At 38.4% G+C, this 21,942-nt stretch overlaps 2 protein-coding genes across 2 annotated transcripts in view; both read right to left on the reverse strand.

Moving 5' to 3' along the window:
* LOC140239873 (uncharacterized) overlaps positions 1-21,942 on the reverse strand; it is a 137,580-nt gene that overhangs the window by 112,869 nt on the left and 2,769 nt on the right. Inside the window, exons 2-3 of the mRNA XM_072319692.1 lie at positions 21,528-21,708; positions 7,454-7,462 (exon numbers count right to left, since the gene is read on the reverse strand). Of these exons, the coding sequence (XP_072175793.1) occupies positions 7,454-7,462; positions 21,528-21,708 (190 nt within the window). The remainder of the gene's footprint in view (positions 1-7,453; positions 7,463-21,527; positions 21,709-21,942) is intronic.
* Positions 7,847-15,120, reverse strand: LOC140240178 (uncharacterized). The gene is made up of 4 exons (XM_072319976.1): positions 15,117-15,120; positions 13,882-14,157; positions 12,075-12,296; positions 7,847-8,040 (listed from the first exon to the last, which is right to left on the reverse strand). The coding sequence occupies exons 1-4, from the start codon at positions 15,118-15,120 to the stop codon at positions 7,847-7,849; spliced, it is 696 nt and encodes a 231-aa protein (XP_072176077.1).

Consider the following 21,942-nt stretch of genomic DNA (forward strand, 5'->3'; position numbering starts at 1 on the left):
ACAGAATATATACATAGCCTTACCCAATAGAGATTCTCTTCGAAGTTTCTTGCCAAAAGGTCAAAGGTCAAAGGTCAAGTGAAAGTGCTAAATTTCACTTCTTCCACCATATCTCGAAAGTGACTCAAGGTGTCATCATAAAACTTAGTAATTATCTATGCACATTCTACCTGACAGTGATTCTCTTGGGAATTTTAGGGTCATAGGGTCAAAGCTCAAGGGACAAAGGCCAGGGTGAAATGCTAAAATGTTACTATTTGATACTGAAATTACACATTTTCTCAATACTTCGAAAATTACTTAATGCATGAACTTATCAAAGGGTCAAAAGTCAAGTAAAAATCCTCAAATCCCCAAATACATACACTCTTAAACAATATAGCCATTCATTCAATTATACATAGTTCAAGGAAAGTGAACATTCAACACATTTGTGACAAGCCTGTCATTTTAATATTTTGCCGATTATGTGAAACTATCATCACACATTGCCAAGACATTGTACTATTGGGAGAACCATTACACTCTGGCGGAGGCATACATTGTTTTGATTTTGTCTTGGGATTATTTTAACAAGTACATGAATAAATATCATTAAAAAGAAATTGAGGAAGGTTCTTCCTATTGGTGTACAATAGTCAACATGATGTGTACAGTGTCGCTACATTGACGGACTTGTATCATTTCGAAATAGAGAGAAAAATGCCACATTTTCACAATAACGTTCGGGGATTTACCGTTTGTGTATGACTCATCGCCAAGAAACGCTGACAACTATCAATAGCTGCAAGAGTCATTGTTATGGAGGACAGAAAAAAAAAATAAGTTCAGAAGATATATGCGGATATAATTCATTTAAATCAATAATAAAACTACATGTAGTTTCATTAGCAGGGGCCAAATTAGCAATAGAACGCCACATGTGGGGGATATGACGAGCAGAAAGTGGCGTTTAGCAAATCATATCCCTGCCCCTCGGTCAGACACTGCAGAAGCACGTATCTCAGTACCATGAGATTGAGGTTCTGTGATTATAACTTTCAATTTTGCCCATGCTCATGCATTTCGCTACATGCAAAAGACTGGACCGCATAATGAGCTTGATAATGTTGTCTCATTAATTTTCTAAAGTTTCCAACAAATGAATGGACTGGATCCTCAACAACAACTTTAGAATGCAAATCAATTCCTGTTTTTGATTACATTATAATTCAAATGTCCATAGTTTTCAGCATATCCCCCACCCGTTATTGTCCGTACTTTCGTTTCTTTGAAAAGATTAAGAAAAATAAAGGCCCGTTTCGTTCGAACACGTCAAGGCTGAAGGAAAGTTCCTCATTCGTCAAAATATCGCTCAAGCAAATGTAATCATATCAGAAAGATAAATCTTAAAGGGTGTCAAAAGCTTTTTTATATTTCGGCGACGGACTATAATCCACATGACAGGCACACACACACACACACACACTCTCTCTCTCTCTCTCTCTCTCTCTCTCTTTCATACATTGCATTCTGTAGTGACTTGTTCTGCTAAAATTCCACGTATATTGGAGAATACTGTAGAAGGCATGTTCAACTTTATCATTAAAAGATTGATTATGAATTGTGATAGATATGCAGTAAACCTAGAGAAGGGAGGGACAGGCAGTTTGAAAAAAAAAAAGGCGGGTAAGTGCACTCTTCTAATCGTGATCAAAGATATCTGTGTATATTATACCTTATCGGGTATAAAAAGAGATCAATGACTGATCGAAAATGTCATAACCTCACGTATTTAAACAATTATTATTGAATTGAACGCTTCTTTTGAAAATGTACCCATAGTGTTACCTGTATGTGTGTTTGATGTTTTGTTTTATTTTTTTAATGTTTTCCATACTATGTGACTCTGCGCTGTTGAATGATATGTGATTTGTCTCACTAATATACACATGCAAGATCATAATTATCATAACAATGGTAAGAACTTTAGGGAAGGGACACTGGCTACTGTATCATGTAACCTTAAGAAAATCAGCTTTGAGGTTTGCTCCTGTCCAGCTTGTGGGAGGTCATGCAGTAAAAGCAAAAACACCATAGCAAGATGTATCAAACCACACCCAATATTATTACATTTTCGAATATACTTCACCGTGCAGTACTTTCCATGTTCTCTTCCCCTCTCTCTCTCTCTCTCTCTCTCTCTCTGGCTGTGTCTCGCGCATTTACATGTAGAGTACAAACGAACGAGTATTAATTTTGGGTAAATATTTTTTGCGTGTATATATATGAAGAGTTTGTTTGCAAAAACCGATAAGTCCATTTTTGAAGATTTTTAAGTACGGTCTCTGTCATAAAGTACAAAATAATACCTTTTAAATGATATATTGGTCACTACATATAAAGGTATATTTTTGAAGTTATGGTCAAAAGAAGCAAAATTTTTCTTATTATTCCCTTTATTTTTCTTGACCTTTAATCGCAAATATCTCCATTTGACAAATATGGACTTATCGGTTTTTGCAAACAAACTCTTCATATATATATATATATATATATATATATATATATATATGTGTGTGTGTGTGTGTGTGTGTGTGTGTGTGTGTATTCTCATGGATGGTTTCAACAAATAGAATTTTAAAACCTTCAAACAAGCAGTAAGTCATCGATATAAACGCCACCTATACCTGTTTTAAGGTATGAACAAAACATTTTACAGTGATAACCATATTTGGAAACATTGCAATGTTTCGGATATACCGATTTTGGAAAAGGGACCTCTTTTGTTTAAGCTTCTCGCATTCTATTGGAATAAACTGAAACCTTTACGTTACGAATATTTTTCAAACTACTCAAAAATATTTGTAATGAATTCAAATAACGTTAAGTGGATATTTAAACATATTATTTGAATATGAAGTGATATAGTAGCATTACTGCTATTATTCATGATGCCATGGTCACAGTAACAACGAAGTAAAAATTCTGGTTGCAACATTACCAACTCTATCTTTTATTTGATTGTGTATTTGTTCGGTTATGACGAAATTTCGGTATAAAGAAATAAAACAGCCGGTCCCGAAGACTTCGTTATTACAGGAGTCCACTGTATACAGCATCAAGAGAGGCCGTGTATGTTTGCATCAAAATTATCTTATAAATGTATTAAGTGAATGAACTTAAGTGTATGCTCTATGCCGATGACACCCAAGTATACAGCATCTTCAGTCCTTCTCACCGAGATTCCGTCGTTACTAGGATTAACGCTTGTCTCCGAGACATCCGAGCGTGGTCCACAGTGAATGAATTGACACTGAATGATAACATGACAGAAGTGATACACTTCACCTCAAAGTCTCTTCGTTATCGTCCAGACATCAGCATGCAAGTAGGAGGGGAAGAAATATCCAGCACAACAGACTGACAGATGTCCGTAACCTTGGCGCTATGCTTGATCAGCATCTAACCATGAAGGCACATGTTAACAAATTATGCAGGTCAGCAACAGGGAGTCTCCGTAAAATTTGCAACATTCGGGACTACCTTGATCAGCAATTACACGGAAAGACTCGTGCATGCGTTCGTGACGTCCAAGTTCGACTCCTGCAACGCTCTACTTGGAAACCTACCGTAAACGGAGATCAAGAGACTGCTACGGGTGCAGAACATTGCTGTCAGGATAGTAACCAAGGCCCGCAAGCACCAGCACATCACACCTCTGCTTATCAAGTCTCCATTGGCTGCCAATTCACCTCCGCATTCAGTTTAAGACTCTCCTTCTGGTCTTCAAGTCTCTAAATGGTAGCAATGGTAGCACCCCTTCATACATTTCTGAACTAATCAAGAATTATGCCCCCTCCAGAAACCTTTAGTCAACTCATCTGAACCTCCTCCAAACACCCAGGGTTAATACCAAGTACTATGGGCAGCGTTCTTTCAGCACCAATTAGCACCAACACTCTGCATCAACTGTCAATAGCTTCAAGAACTCATTAAAGAATTATATTTCATGCGCACTGTTACTCTATAATTTTCTGTAGATTAAGTTTTGTTTATTTGTTTGTTTGTTTGTTTGGGTTTTTTATGTTTATGCACAATCTTATGAATGTGAAGCGCATAGAGACTTATGCTTGTATTATGCGCTATATAAGATATTATTATTATCATTATTATTATTATTATTATTATTATTATTATCATAATTATTATTATGATCTTCACTTGATGCGTGTGTGTGTGTTTGTGTGTGCGCACATAATAAATGCAGTGCAAGTAAGGAGACGATAATAAATAAATAAATGAGCACATTCTTGTATTGCTAACAATAGCATAAATGTGTACATAGTAGCCTCACTAAATGGGTATATACAAATCGAATTGCTGCTATATGCTTACCACTGCTTCAATCTCGACTAACCAGAAAATTTAGTTCTAGGAGTTAATAACAATAACATACAATTGATAATTTAAACACTTGTAATGATGAGAATACGATTTTACCCCCATTTACCTTATGAAATATAAACTATGATGATATAAACATACATTATCTACTAAGGTTTAGATAATGCAGATCTAAAAGTCTTTGTAAAGACATAATTTCAGGCATGTTAGGAAATCTGTGAATGAAATAAATAATGAACTTGAGTTCTTTTTAAGTAACATATTGCTCTTCTATACAAGAATGCAAGCATTCTATGAACGTACGAACGCAATGATTTTAAATCCAAAACCAAGGAAATTCTTTTTAAGAAATGATACAGATTATCCCAAACAGATTGTCCCAAAGTTGTATACAGATTGCCCCAAAGTTGTATATTTGATAGTCCTCGTGCCATTATCCTACAAAAATTGCTTACGTCAGATTCCTACACAAATAGACCTTTTTGTTAACGTTATTATTTCTGCTTTTGCACCTGCTCCCAACAAATCTTTGTTGCTGTTCTACAATATCCATTCCGCGTGGTCTGCTACGGCATTACTGCAAGAGGATTGCTAGATACCCTGTCCCTATTCCATAAAAATTTTACTTCTCTTTTCTAACTTTCAAGACAAAGCAATTATGCCAATCATGGGTAAACAGTGTTTTCGGAGGGAATTAAGTACACCTGTCAGTGTCAGTGTGTAAATGCTATGAAAACTATATGAAGATCACACAAGCCGGTTTCAAATTGTCTTTTCTTCAGGAATTAGGTGCATCAATCGAGTAATTCCATACTGAATCGTGGAAAGAAGTCAAAACATCTCTAGAGTTGTCGGTATTATGACGACTTTGATTCGACCTGTTGAGCACTTTGGATTCTGAAAGTTTGTTCGGGGGAGTCATTTTGTTACAGAATTTGGTTGCGGGTTCCACATTTTCCATGTTCACGTACTGATCTCCTATGATTTGAACAGCACAGCTATGTTTAAAGAGTAAGACACCCATTTTCGTCCAGCTTGTCCTCTACTCGTTGATTGTTTGAATATATTGATACGGAATACAGATGACTGTTCAGGCTTATCGCAAGAGGATCTCGTTTTTCATTCGTCTCGATAGTCGAGTACTCGTGGTCACCGTTTGGCGGTTCTCTGACGGATGCTGATTGGTCCGGAGTTGATGGAATCTCTTCGTAAATGACCCCACATCCGCCAGCGTTATCTGCCGGTGTGGAATGGATGGACGGATCTCTGCTGACTGTCTGTCCATGAGATAGTATACTGCTAATGCCACAAGTTATTTCCTTCTCAAAACGTTTCGGTGGTTCGTTATGAGTGGGTCTGCTTGGATCCACATTGGAAATCACATAACCGTCTTCATCAACGTCGTTTTCAGTTGGAGAGGAGTCCCTTGTCTGAAAAAAAATCTACAGTTCCCTTGTTCTTCTTTCACATTTTTGGTCATGTCTATGTATTGCCCATTCTTGGCATTGGATGTGGAGTCTTGACAATGAGCGATGTCTTCCGAGGTGTGTTCACACTCTCGGTGGAGGACGTCATGGAGAGGCCGGGAAATCGAGTCTTTTGGATCGTTGGTCATTTCCGATTTAAGAGTGTCATCCTGTCAAGGGCGATAGAAAGAAGCGGAAAGCATGTTTGATGCATCGTGTTGATTACCGTCATTAAATTTTAACTCTATTTCTGGAGATACACAATGTGTCTGAACTATATACATCAAGTTTAATGACTGACATAAACGTTAACGTCCAGATCAATTGAAAACATGGCGTCAGTGGCTCTTATAACTTAGTACATAACCCGTTGAGGACAAACTGACTTTGCTACAACACACATTTTCCCATAGACACCTGCCCGAGTATACTTGGAACTCATCCTCAACGGCTTAATAAATTTCAGTGGCGTGCATCTGAGGATGGTACAAACACGTGACATCGGGTTGACAATGTACCTGGAAACCAAGCTGTAAACAAATTAATTCCTGGTAGCTTTGTAATGATGCGTTACTTTCTAAAATTTATCTCTCTTTTCTAAAATGTTTCTAAACTCCTTCATGGATTAACCCTTACTCTTTATGATTCTCAGTCTTGAGTCAATTTTGTGAGAAATAGCTCATGCAAAACTGGTTACAAAGAAAACTGGCCTTTTAAAAGCAAAATGTATCATTCAAATTAGGTAGTTAGCTACTTTTAGAAGTTCGGTTTGAAAGTAACGGCCTGTCTACCATGGCTACCTCTGCAGAGTTCCGGTAGATGTGAGACACGCCCTCCGAAGTAGCTGTGGGGTCAAGAGTGGTCTGACGCTGATGTTGCGGTAAAGAGCGATTCATCGTGTTAGCATCGCGGGTATTGAAAGAGTGCAGTGACTGGGTACTCGATTTATTTGAATCCCCTGGGCGCCTAAATTTTCTATTGAGTAAAATGAAGGATACGAGACAAATGTTTTTGAAAATATATATGTCGTTATAACAAAAAAAAAGTAGAAATACAGATACTTATGACTTTATAACTTTTGCACATAATTTAATTTTCACATATTTCTGCCGAAAAATCGTTTTAATTCAATTTTATTCTATTTCAGACATTAAGGTACAACAGAACGTCCTTTATATCTCTGACAAATTGTTCCTTGTCCTCTGCTTGGTCGAGGATATTGAAAGTGACAAAACATTTTTCCACCCTGAAAATCCTAGTCAAACTATTTCCCTAGGGACATAGTAAATATATATATATATAATCAACATAACATCATCATCATCATCATCATCATCATGCTGTCGTGGCGATATTAGGGTTAGTGCTAAACGCACGCGCATCGCGCTCTTGTCACAAACGCGTATTTTACTACATGCGACATCACGTCACAGTATATACGGGTTTCCATTAAACGCACCGCGTCTGCGCTTCGGGATTAAAAAAACAAACAAACAAAGAAAAATACCAGGGCCCTGTTTCATAAAGCTGTTCGTAAAGTTACGAACAACTTAAGAGCAACTGGTGATCAGTTCTGGTGTGCTAGCACAAGAACTGATCACCAGTCGCTCGTAAGTCGTTCGTAACTTTACGAACAGCTTTATGAAACACCCCCATAGCAGGTCGTTGTTCCAGGTTCTGGTAAAGCTACGTGCCTTCGATGACTTCAATAGCACTATTGAACTTCAGGGCTGCGCCAATCAGAAAATCTACTCAAAAAAAGTTAAGGACCACTTTTTAACGTACATAAAGATTTTATACAAGGTGTTTTATTTCTGGAAATACCTCAGTACAACTGTCCTAAATGTCCTTAAACACGCTGTAATCAATTTCACGCATGGGTGGTTTCAGTTGTTGCACAATGTCTCTCGCATCACTGCACATCCTGAAAAGTGGGCCCCGAGGGGTATCAGCTACCGACATAAAGTGGTAAAAACGAATGTCTTTCAGACAGTTCAGTAACGAGTGTGACCACCTCCTGCAGCAATAACGGCTTCACAGCGCTGTCTCATGGAGCTGATGAGGCGATTGATGTCTCTGACGTCCAGTGCATCCCATGCAGCCTCCAGAGCCACACCCAGCTGCTGCAGTCCAAGTGGATGGGCTTCGAGCTGCTCGAGACTCCTCCCCATCATGTCCCAGACGTGCTCTATCGGGTTTAAGTCCACATTTGTACCACTTCACAATGGGCCCACTTTTCAGGATATGCAATAATGCGAGAGACATCATGCAACAACTGAAAGCACCCATGTGTGAAATTGTTACAGGGTGTTTGAGGAGATTCAAGACAGCCATATTCGGGTATTTCTAGAAATACAACACCCGGTTTGAAAATTGTATACACACATTAAAAAGTGGTCCTTAACTTTTTTTGAGCAGTATAGTACATGTACTATTAAGTAATCTCATGCACGCAGTTTTAACCAGAACCGATCAGGCCTGATATATTTGTATTTTTATACATACTTCATTTGATGAATCCTCGATTTTAATTGGTCAAAGGTGTCGTCAGTAAATTTCTCCATACTGCCCAGCTTTACTAGTGGTTTTTCAAGATGCCCGAATGTGTATCTTGCGTTCGTAACTGTATTTGTTCCTCGTTGTGAATTGGGCGTAGGCCCTATATCTATATACCCGTTTACACTACGTAACTTCGCGAAGTTATAGGTCCTTCTACATGTATTTGCACTGACGATGTAACTTCACGATTTTCTAACTTCGCAAAGTCGATGTACAAGCTGCCTTGCAACCTGCAAGCAAAATCGAGATATGAGCTTTACACTGCACTTAACTGTAGCGAATGCAATACGCGCACTTTCATCGCGCGGACATTTACCTCTTACTTCTCGAAATTACAGCGTGTGTGATTTACACACGTACCTTCTCATCTAACTTCGCAGAATTCCTCAAATTAGAAAAAAAAATGCAATCTGGTTTGCGATTTTCCTTGAAATCGCTCTATTATATTGTTGCCAGCCAACTTTCACCATAGCTTGGCGAAGTTAGCAATATGATTTGCGATTTTATAGACCGGGTGTCAAATGGGCTTTATATTGGCGCATTGTGAAAAATTCTGTTTCCTCCGACCGTCCGGTAGCACGACAACCTATGTCCCTATATAAACCAAATATTGATTGTTTTCTTTCCGTCAATGGCTAAAACTATTTGCCCTTGGGGCTTTCTTAACAGTAGCTATGCCACATGTCTTCATCTCGGGGCATAGCACTGTTGAAAAATCGCCTCTCGCATACTAGTAATACTAGTAATACTAGTAATATTAGTAATACTAGTAATACTAGTGATCAGACCTCGACACTATTCTCTCTCTCTCTCTCTCTCTCTCTCTGTTTGCCCGTTCGGGACCACTGCAATCTCTGAAATTGGACTTTTGGTGGTCCGAAAAAAAAGCAAGATACATGAGGTACACACTCAGTTAAACACAAAATATGAGCAGATAGGCTCACACTCACTTGCTCCGGTGATTCTTCCACCAAGCCACGGAAAGGATGGCAAGCAATATGAGAACGACGCACAGAAAGGTTCCCAGCGTGTACAGGCCTACAATATTATCTATTTGAAGATAAACAAGAACTGACATGTTATGTAAGAAATTAAATCTTCGTCACATAAAAACAACAAAATATTATGTAAAGAAATTTTAAAGCAGTTTCGAAATATTTTCTTTATGATTTCGCATGTGAAAATGATTTCCATTTAGGTTGAATTCTAGTTTTCAGGTCCTACTAGGATTTTTGTTCATTAAACTGGAACTTTCCAACATGCTAGATTTGGAGAGTGCTTGATCTTGAATCTATCTACCATTTTAAAAATAGAATATGCCTTTAAATGGATCAAATGTCACACTATATACAGTATGTATAAATGAAATGCAAATAAATGCAAATATTTAAGATACAATTCTTGGCAGGAATGTATATTGAAAATGAATAGTTTTTATTCAATTCATTCACAGCTAAAAGGTATAATGGAAACAGAAAAATGGGTGCTGAAGCATTTCAAGACAGAAACAGTGATGAATGGGTAGGTCTACATGATCTTTGGGGTGCTGCGGCATAGTGGATAAGACTCCCGATCGGAGGACCCGAGTTCGAATCCCGCCCAGTGCTTACGTCCTTGGACAAGATGTTTTTACCCACTATGTCCCTCTCGACCCAGGTGTATCATGGTACCTGGCAATGCTAGGGTAATAATAATGGCAGGGCCCTCTGGTAGAACAGTGGCAACACTGAAGAGGCTACCCTGGGTAAATAAGACCTTATTATTATTATTTTTTTTATTATTATTGTTATTATTATTATTATTATTATTATTATTATTATTATTATTATTATCATTATTATTATTATTATTATTATTATTATTATTATTATTATTATCATTATTGTTATTATTATTATTATTATTATTATTATTATTATTATTATTATTATTATTATTATTATTATTATTATTATTATCTTTGCAGAAAATACTTTGGGCCAGTAAAGAATAGGCATCTTGTGCTGGAATATATAAAGTATTATGACAAATAGTACTACAATGATGAACCTCAGATGTGTGGCAACGAATTTCACTTAAAAATGAAAAAGACACCTCGTGTGGCACAGGGCTCCTCATCCCTAAGTGATGTCCCCTCCCCTTCCCCCTCCTCAGAATCTCAGAATCCCTGTATATACAGCCATGCATTTTTCCTATTTGCATTCTCGAGGGTGTCATTATGCCTTCGGTGTTTTAGTTCACCTCCCCCCCCCCTCCCCCGCCCCCTTGGTTATAAAGTTAAAATCGCCGTCCCTGCTTGTATTGCCTATATACATGTATATAATTCACCCTTCTCCCAGACCCATTCATACTGAAACGCTGTATATGGTACGTCCAAGCATGGTATTTTCTCAGGGGTTCAGCACCCCTGTAATTTTTTTTTTTCCCAGGGGCGTGAAAATGGATCAGACGTTTGAGACAACATGTTCGTCTATTCAGGAAAGAAGGTTGTCTTCAAAGACATAAAAGAGAAATAACATGCACGTCATACCGTCTCAGTGATATGCAGTGTGTACATTAAATTACCTGGACATCCCATATCAAAAAGAATATATATACGTATATAATCGAGTACTTGAATGTTTGTTTTTTTTTTTTAACCAAGTCTTTGGAGACTCTTTAAGAAGTTATTCAAAGCTAGATAAACAGTCAAATGAATGTTTTACCTTTCAAATCTGTGTAAATAACATTCCACTAACTGATAAAAAACTAAAAACATTAATGATTTCTATTTTTTCTAAATTTTCTGTAATGGACTTGAGTCGTTTTTATATTCAGGTTTTCATATATACGTGTACACACACACACACATATATATATATATATAATATATAATCATATAATATCTCCTATTTCAACTTATTTAATCTTCATTTGATGACAAGGGATCGATTTAATGAAAACAAAATATACTGCTCTGACGACTAGAACTAATGTTTGTTTTGTTGTTATAGTAGTCTGAAAAGTAATGTGCCGAATAATGGTAATAAACCATGACTGATATTACATTTAGGATTCAGATAATAACATTTAGTGCTGATATTACATTTTGGCTGAAGTGTAGGCCTATTACTTTTCGGTTGTCTCTGGTCATTACATTTAGGATTTAAGATGTACTAGATTTAGGGTTGACTCGATCATTACATTTAGCAATATTATTGTATCACAAGATGTATCATATTAGGGTGGATGTTATATTTAGGTTTGAGTCCGGTTATGACATTTAAAGTTGTAATCTATACGTTTGGGGTTGACTAGATTATCACATTTCGCGTCAAGATGTATTTCATTTAGGTTTACAATGCATTGCAGTAAGGGCTGATATTACATTCTTTGAACGTTTAGGGACGATAAACCCTTATACGAGTAGCCGCTATCATTATCATTATTACTCCCAAAAGTCAGGGGTGCTGCAGCACTCCCAACTGTCCCGGCTCCGAGGGACCGGGTCAGATTGCAGAATCACAATACCAACCAGCCCGATTTAATCTTCTCATACCAAGATGAACTACTGCTTCTTTCTCTACTCTAACTTATGCTAAAATAAAAAATAAAAAAAAAATGTCTGCTTCTAGCTAAATTATGACATAGGCCTATTGTTAGGTGACTTTGTGTAATACAGGCCTTTTGGTGCATTACCAACTGCCCGGCAAGACGGGACTGACGGGTTCCAAACCGGGAAGCAAGTCGACCATCCAGGTAGTCTCACACACAGAAGGTTTACGCTGTCATTTAGTATGAAGCCTTTGCCGCAAGTAGCAGTTATCTCGGATCCAACGCTGGTGATATTAGAGTCCCAATAACCATTGCACAAAGGCTCGAGATTCTTGCAAAACCCAAGAGAAACTGTCGATAAAAGAGAAAAGTCAAGTAAAGCATAGAGGCTAAACTGGAAATAAAGAAACAATGTAAAGAGGAACAAAAGAAATATCAAAACAATACGACAAAAAAAATAGATATCCAAAATTTTTCCTTATTTCTGCAGTCACCTTCGTTGCCGACGTAACCATGTATCACGACAATTTGCAAATCTTCTAATTTATCGCCCCAGTAAGAATTTGCCTTATGATGAGAAAACTTTACCAAAAAAAAAAACACCTTATAATGAAAGAATGAAAGTATGGACTTCTTGTAGACTATTAAAGAGCACACAAATATCGTCAAATTACAATCATTGTAATTAAATTTCTGGCGCCTGAAATCGGGGGATAGTAAGTACAAATTCAAATTAGTGCGATATTTTGTTTCGTATTTTCTCCTTATCATGTTCAAGTTTCTTATCAGAAATATTAGAAGAAAGAGATGACTTTAGAGGTCCTGTTTACCTTTGGGAGCAGTGATTTTAAAAATGTTCAAGATATTGCATTTGATGCATATGTGTAGGTCTGTTGTATCACAAAACGGCCTACCATGAAATTTTTCGCCATAAAGCATAGAATATATGGAGATATCAGTATTTTTCTCATTAAACCATATCTGTACACGGTTTAGTCTGACCGATTCAGAGCGGATCTCACCAATTCATTCTGTCCTGTGCATCAATTGTATACTAATGATTATGAGGAGAAAGTGTCTTATATACTGTACCCATAGGTCATTTTTTTTTTCATACTCCGTTTACGTTTAGAGTCCCCTGTGTGAGGTCCTCGTAAAGAGACCCGAAGGCACGCCAGAGGAAAACGAGCGGTTTTTTGTTTGTCTGTTTGTTTGTTGTTTTTTAAGTAGTAACTCAGCGGCGAAGGAGGGGGGGGGGGGTCGAGAAACCCGCGCTTAGAGTCCCCGTGGTCGTCCAGCGCGAGGTCGGCAAACGTTTCTATGGAAACCAGTGGGCGGGCGTTTCTCCTCGAGAGAGGCGGCAGTTTCTCGTTACGCGCACGCCGCCACAAACAGCGTGGGTCACCGGTAATGTGTGCCGAGTTCACCCGAGTCCTCATCCAGCGCGAGTTTACCTAGCAAAACTCTAGGAGGTGTGCTACACTCCCGCTAGGCTGTCTAGCGCGATCTTTACCCTCAGATATACCCCGTTTACCCAAAATATGGCACAACCTCCGGAGATCGTGCTGTGTTCATCCCGGATGATTGGGACTCTAAACGGTTATACAGCATAAAGCACAATGCACGAGTTTGGGGTGAGTCTGGGTGAATCTGGGGTTAGTCTGAGGTAAAGATCGCGCTAGATGACTCTAAACAGCCCGCTGAGTTAGCGTCGGTAAAAAAACAAAACAAAACAAAACAAAAACAAAACAAACAAACAAACAAACAAATGTTTGCTTTCGTCTGGAATGCCCTTCTTGTATCCTCCTTAGTTCCTCACTTCCAAGGGGAGTCTAAACGGGATATTACAGAGTCCCCACGCCCGGGGTGAACACGGCACGTCTCTCAGTAGGTTGTGCCGTGTTTCAGTTGAATTGACTCTAAACGGGGTACTCACGGTTAAACAAGCAATGGATTTGCTGGCCGGGTTTAGTTTCGGTTTGAGATGTCCAGTAATATTGAGTATAGCTCATCCCAGAAATGAAGTTGGCATACTTATTTGAGTGATAACATATGCACTTCCTCTCATTAACAATAGCAATGTCATGATTTCCAGTTTTCCATTTACAGGTAGACACACACTCTTCATCAGAATGAACGTCAAACAAGTAAGCATCCAAATCCTGAAAAGTGCGACGATCGCCTAGCAGGTAGCAGCCGAGAAACCCAGGTTCTGCGTAGCATGCACAATAGTTGGGGGCCTAAGGGCTCAAAATGGGCGGTTTGGTTCAGATTCTTCCAAAAGCACCAAATTTGGCTCATTGGTCCCTTGTACCATACTCTTTCGATTTTTGATGGGCGCCAAGACTAAAAACCCTTGGGGCCGCCATATTGGTGAAATCCAATATGGCCGCCATCCGGGTTAAAGGTCAACTGCAGTTTCAAATTGAAAAGGTTGATTAAAGTTATGAATCCCATGTGGAAGATTTAACGGGGTTAGAGAATGTGATTCTAAATATCATTTCTGCAATTCAAGGTCACTCTCACCTCTCAAGGTCACTTTCAAGGTCAAATAAGGGTCAAATCAGGCATTTTGTGAATTTTTCGAAAAGGTGTCTGCATGTGAGCATTCAACTGCAATTCACTGGTACCCCTATTCTGTCTCATTTGTCGCCTCTTCCATACTCCTTCAATGGTCAATTAGGGCCAAGAGCGGTTCCATCCCCCTACATATCAATAATGATTATGATAAATAAATGAAAAAAAATATTTAAGATATATATATATATATATATATATATATATATATATATTGAAATCTTTGAGCACAGAAAACGGGCTTCCATTGGTTTCGTTTTCTTTTCTCATTTTCTTTGCTCAAAGTTCTCACTATTTATCAATTGTTTCTGGTCAGTTTTTCTTTCTTTGCTTCAATATATACTATATATATATATATGTATATATATATGTGTGTGTGTGTGTGTGTGTGTTTGTGTCTTATAATATATACATGCTTAAATATGGCCGCCATCCTATTCCAAGGTACCGAATCAGGGTGCAATGGCAAAGAGGGTAATAACACGCCTAATCTTATTTTGTCTTCTTTTTTTTTCCTTCTGACGAGATGGCTGGATAGCCCGTATACAACTATGTAGCTGGTCAGTTGTATGTACTTGGGGTGGACCACTTTACCCATTTATGCATCGTGAATTTTCCGATAACGGAATGCCGATTCGGGATCTCTTCATCTGTCTGGGTTTGTGATTCTTACACACAAGGGACTTCCACTTTTTATATCCAAGTGATGAGGTGCAAAGTGTTGTGCCTCTACTACACACACCATTGCTCAGCTAGACTTGAGATAAGTGGGACTCGAACCCGCGCCGGAACACAAGTCTTTAGACCGCAAGCCATACGCTACCGACTGAGCCACCTCGTCACCGTTCATCGTCAATTACATAACTTTCCAGCTGGCAAGCGATATGATTCTCCTCCTGCTGAAATTGGTGTATGCCTGCTCTCCCTTGACAAGACAGCGTCTGCTTCTTCAGTGAAGGAAGCAATGGCCGAAGCTCCCAGGGAATCGAGCTCCTCAATCCAGGTCAGACCAGTCTTCTAGGGGCAGTTAACTAAATTCGATCATTAAAGTCCTTTAATGGCAGTATCTTATCAGAGTAGGTGAAGACAATTCAGCTGAAGGTTTTTTCTTATCCTTTTTTATTCTCTTTTTATCAAACGGAACCGTTTCTTTACTGAAAGCGCAGATGACTAGGGAGACTGAACACCTATTGATGTTGTATGGGATACTGATCCTGAAGAAAATAATCTTAACACTTTTGTGCAGCAACACTGTGCAGTCCTCTGACAAGAGATGGTGATGGTACCACTCAAATCTCAAGTTATGATTGGAAGAGCGTAGCGTCTTCCTGAAAATTAAGATTGAAAAATAAGGAACTGCCCTCATTTATCAGCGCACAGACATCCAAGAATAAATTGGACGGACAACTCATCCTGAGCACCTGATTCGAGACGGAAATATCCAACAGGAATTGTGATCTCACAACCCTTCAGCTTTCCAACATCTTAGATGCGATCTACGCAAAGATATCCTTACAAAGGATGACATAATGTTTTCTGAAAGCATTTTCTGAAAACAGTATTCAATCCAACGGATGAGCATAATATCACATTTTCAGTAGTGTGCTTTTTTTAATCACTTTGATCTGACGGAGTTACGGGTGGGTCGTGGTATTGAAAAGATAAAGACCTTTTCAGCTCTTTCCTGTACAGCATACCTCTCTTCCAGAGCACAACATCAGGCACTGACACGGTGCTAGTGCTACATTACTTCAGACTTGCTTTGATGTGGAATGCAAAATGCCTAAGTAGCGCATTGATGTGGAATGCAAAATGCCTAAGTAGTATGGGTCAGCAAACCAGAGCTCACTGACACATTAACTACTTTAGTAATCGTGCTCATGTCCAGCAAGGATTGATGAGCAACAAGGTTTATGGGGCAGCCAGCGTCAGGGTAGGCATCATCTCGTCATAACGTTGGAGCAGATCATCAGAAACCATCCTATCTGGTCAAGCGGCGCTGTATCAACATTTCGAAGATGAGTGCTGCTGCAAGTGAGTTTCTACTGGAATCATGACAGCATGCTTGATGGGTCATGATGATCCCTGACTTCAGGGAGTGGAGTTGGAGGAAAGATGGCACAGGTACATGGCAATTACTAGTACTATCAGCCACTCTCCCCAATGCTTCAGTACCAAATTTCATTCGTCTGCACCACAGCTGTTTCAAGGCATGCATTGGGAGGTGGAAAACATCGAAATGGAAAAAAATAATGAAATGAATGAATGAATGAATGAATGTGAAAATGCACAATTTAGAGCAGTTGTCAGATGAGCCATGTTCAGTAGTTTGATATTGCTGCAAACTTAAAGTGGGTGTGGGGGAGGGAATTGAGGGCCTATCTGACGGGAGGAGACATTGTCGCAATGGCAGCGTCTCGAAGAAATGATTTTCGCTGTCACAACTAACGCGATTTCCAGGAAGACATCTTCAAGCAAAGGGACAACTTATTTGCTTGGAAGTCACAGGGATGTTGGCACGGCTTTTGCAGTCGCAGGGACTTATCAGAGACGTCTTTTCTCAGCGACTTCTCCCTTTCGTCGCCATTATGTTATTACGGTCTCCACAAGATGTGGGGACATCTCGAAGATGTTGCAGACATATTTAGTCCCCACGACCTAAATGGCCACAGTGATGGAGACTTCGCAGAGACGTCTCGGAGACAAGCTGGAAGACGGAAATAGTCTCTGCAAAATTCGAAAATGTTCGATTCTCCTGCGAATCCTATTGGGCTCGTCTCCAGGAGACGTGCGTCGTAGAGATGTTGCGGAGAGTATAGTTGCAACCTATATTCTTCAGACTAACGAGATACCAACTTATAAAGTGTTGTGATATCATACCAATTTGCGTCCAAGCACTTTGGATGGAATCTTAATAGACCCTAGAAGGTGTCATGAAAGCTTTACTATAGCATATCTAATGTGTACCCTGCTAATGGTGTCACTGTGGCACCTGTGAAATATGCTTTTTCCCTACATGGCGTCACCAGGACCGTCATGTCCTCTGAACGGCATATTTAGCTGTGGAGGCACATAAAATTTCCTGTAAGGACTTTAGAGTCGAACTTTCTTAAACAAGTTCGAAAATAGCAAATTGATGCCTACCTGATGTACTAAAAACTCCCTTAAACACGACAGATTTTTTCTTTTTTTCACCAGATTAGGAGTGATCTTCATAATTATCATTCCACTGAATTTGAATCTGAAATATGAATACCTTCTGTGATTGAGGATCCCTGAACTGCAACAGAGAAATAAAAACACTTCTCTTTTTAGTGGCAACGTCAAGAACTATGGTAATAAAGAGTGTAGCCCCCTCCCCTTATTGCTAAACTATCAATATATTAGGTAGCAATAGGAATCTATTTCTCATATATGTATGTTTTTATTCCATTCCTTGCAGATGAAAATAATAAGCCAATAATCAAATCTTGAAAACTCTTTGAAAGGGCATTACCCATAATTCTAACTAGCTCTTTTGGCTGTCATTAAAGCAAATGCAAATATATTGAATTCCGCAAATATGACCAGTCAGTGAGGACATTTCTTCTTAGCGCCTGTAATGTAAAAATAACTGTGGCATGAACTATGATATTCCATAACTTTGGACAGAACCTTACTTAAAAGCTTGTGTAGCCATATTATAACAGGCCATATTTGAAATGATGCAGAAAAAAATTACCGTAAGTAATCATTAAAAATGAAATTGAAGGGTTATCAGGTCTTCAAATTTAATTGTGAAATAAGGATCTGAGTAAGATCCCTTAGACCTAATTACTCTCAGAAAAGGGTTCTTATTATAATTCATGAGTGTATACCTAGTGTTTGATATCTTAACACGAAAGCAGATAGTTTATATTGATGTTACTCGTGAGAAAGCCAACCTCTCCCTCTCTCACAGCCCTCAACAACTGCAATTCTATTAGCAGGGCTGGCATTCCTCCTATATTGACTATAGGCAAGCCATTTTCTAAATCACCTATTGTGAATATAATGGTTAGACCCCAAATAATCCTAAGGGAGACCTTATAAGGAAAAGTTGACATCAGACCATAAAAATAATTTCAGAATCCAATTCCTTGACCCATAAAGCCGCTAGAACTGACTTTTCAAATTATTGTAACACTTTAAAGGTTTTTAATTGTTATACTTGCTTTTAAACGTAGGTGGCAGCCATATTGGATTTTGTAAATATGCCGCCATGGAGGGCGCCCTTCACAAGAAATACGCCTTTTTTCAGCCGTCGACAATTGCAATTCTATTACTAAGGCTAGCATTCCTGGAATATTGACCATGGGCAAGCCATTTTTTTCAATAAACTCTAATGAATACAATGGCTTGACCCCTACATGACCTTTAGGTGACCTTATAAGGAAAAATTGACTTCAAACCACAAAAACAACTTCAGATTCGAATTCCCTGACCCAGAAAACCTCTTAACCTGACTTTTTAAATGATTGTAAAACTTTTATGTTTTCAAATGCAGGTGACCTTTAAACCTATATGGCGGCCATATTGGATTTTGCCAAAATGGCCGCCCCAGAGGGCGCCCTTCTTGGCGCCCATCAAAAATCGAAATAGTATGGCTTGGGCTACATGTGTGCCAAATTTTGGTGCTTTTGGAAAATTTTGAACCAAAAATCCCTTACGCCCCCCACTACAATGAGAAAGCAAAAATCATCGATTTCTTTAAGCTGAACAGCTATTGATCAAGTTGAATGGTGTGTTCAACTTTTTTTGTGGTATTTCTATGGATGGCATAATTCATGATAAGTCACTTTGTAAGTTCCCGATTGTTGAACACCAGTCAATTTTAGACGAGCCGTGCTTTCATTTAAGTCAGTTACATTTTGACAAAGCATGATGGACATCACATCTACATTCATGAAGACCTAACCTTTGAACAAAATGATCAAGTTTTAAGGACGGATAAGATTTACAAAATTGCCAGGACACGGATGTAGGACGGACTTTGTATTTACACTATTGAATGGCAAGACAAGGGTGTGAGACATAACAAGAGAATCATCAGACGCTGATCTTGAATGGATATAAATTCGAATTACTGAAAACCTTGTGAATGAACTCAAAATGCCAATATGATAAGATTTTCAAAAGTACGTATGAAATGTTTAAATGTATGTTTAAAACTGAATTAATTTTATCCGCACTGTTTAGCTGTGAGAATGTCTTAATCTGTCATACAAAGACTGGTTTTGTTTGATAAGTCGGTTACAGTCAATCTTTTCTTTAATAGCAACCAAAGGAGACAAAAAATGACCATTCTAGAAGGTTGTCCCTACCCTCCGGATGATTTTCAGACTTTTACATTTGAACAGCTATGAATTAGTTAAACTGAGTACAGAGTTCCAGAATTTATAGAGATTGGGATTGGGAATAAGAATGTTTTAATAATTTATAAGAAATTGCCATGAATATGGGTGATGACATGGCAGGGTCACCATAAGTGATAAGAATGCATGAAGTATTGTAATGGAATTACACTGCTTCATTTCTGAAATATGTGAGCCTGCTATGTCATCATCCTCGTTCAGTGTAATTTGATAAAGGTTTTTAAAACTATTGTTTCTCTGCTCAAGAACCACAATAAATTTCACATATCATATGGAACTGTTGATTTATGTTATGTGAAATTATGAAAATCGTCTGGAATTTCCCTTTAAGCCTTTTTCAGTGGCGGTATACTGCAAGGGGTCCCTATTGGTTGCCTCGATGCCAAGTCGAATCATAACATCTAAAACTGTTCACTCTCTTCATGGTACAGGTCTTCTGGTCCAAAATATTAGAGGGTGTTAGTCAAATGGTAGAAACTATCGTGATTACATTTGTTTTGTTTGAAGGTGTAAAGCTCGTTAAACAAAACAAAAAAAAAAAACAGAACACTCTCTTGATACAATTTGCACGAGAGTGTAATCAATTCTTATTATGCCGTCAAACCACCCGAATTCAACTCTCGATAGCAAGTGTCCTTATTGATCATGTCCATTGTTATTTCGTCGTTTTCCACGAAATGTCCAAGGTATCAATGTTTATACCGAATTCTACGCTTCCTTGTTAAGATGTATTATTTGTTTCACTTTATTCCCAGAAACATGGCACACAGACTGTAAAGAGCGGACAACCAGTGAATATCAGTACGGAGATTTGTGGCCTTGCAATTTACAACTGGTTTAGCTGCAGTGAATTGTCCCAAGGGTTCAGGCATTAATGCGAGTAGTATGGCGTTTCAAACAACACACTGACGTGCTTCATACAGCCTACAAAAATTTCTGACAGGAAGTATGTAAGTTATCAAACTTTCTATGGTCGCAAGTATCAACTTATCTTATTTTTTTTTCATTTTGTCTTGGCTTTGATGCTGCGACTTTATAAACGTAATTTGGTAAAATATCAAATATACGTACACATAAAATACCTACCCCCCCCCCCTTAAAACAATATTAATAATGGAAAGCATAATATATATATATATTAGCTTGCACAATCTTACCTCGGCATCTAAGTCTCACAGCCTTCTTGGAGAGACACTCAGTTCCTTCTGATAGACAGCCCGTTAAGCTTGTACTCCGACAATCATAATCTGCGATATAAATGAATGTTTTCTCATATCTTTGTCATATTTTTTATCACATTAATGCAGGGCATTGGGAATCTGCAGGAAAAAGAACAACGGATTGCATTGCATTGATCCATCCCAATTTCCAAGATATTCATTCCAGTGATTCTAACCTTTCTAAATTTGCAAATTTACCTAATTGGGTGCATACAATTTGTATGTTTTTGTTTTTTTTTTAGATAATCTTCTGTTTTTGTTTTTGCTTTCCAATGGAAATTCATGAAACTGAGCGGAAACATTGTTACATGCGTATTTGTTCAATCTACTAGTATCCGCACAATGGATTGCAATTACCTTGATAGAGTGAAAACCGTTCAGTCCTTTCCAATGTTGCTGCACTTGGAATAGGTTGAGCCGAATAATCTTTTACCGCTGGGAAGCCGAGCTCTCTGCAGACTAGATCAGCAGCTCTTACGTTAAAGTTATCATAGCACACATATCTGTCTGACTGCAGAACCACCAAGCCATCCAGGGGAGAGGGACCGCCAACCAGCTTTACCGATGGTATTTCTTGAAAATCAATGAATATAGGCCTTTTGAAAAATGCATTGATTGACTCGATGCTTTTTACTGGAGTATTTGATATATTATCAGGATATGAACTTCATAAACATTTCAGTAATGGTAGTATTTTTGTAATGCTTCTCTTTTATCTTATGCTGTACCCCGGTTTGCTATGGAACCGACACTGCCAGCTTTACATTTCAAATGAGCATGCGTTGATACGGTGGGTTTTGTTGTTGT

The sequence above is a fragment of the Diadema setosum genome, chromosome 16, assembly GCF_964275005.1.
Source record: "Diadema setosum chromosome 16, eeDiaSeto1, whole genome shotgun sequence".
Taxonomy (NCBI): Eukaryota; Metazoa; Echinodermata; class Echinoidea; order Diadematoida; family Diadematidae; genus Diadema; species Diadema setosum.

Bases quoted from the DNA above. Each gene is read 5' to 3' on its own strand.
- LOC140240178 (XM_072319976.1), bottom strand. The intron at 12,297-13,881 runs GTGAGTACCCCG...TTTTATCGACAG, and splicing joins AATCCATTGCTTGTTTAACC to TTTCTCTTGGGTTTTGCAAG. The intron at 8,041-12,074 runs GCCTGTATTACA...TAAACCCGATAG, and splicing joins AGTTGGTAATGCACCAAAAG to AGCACGTCTGGGACATGATG.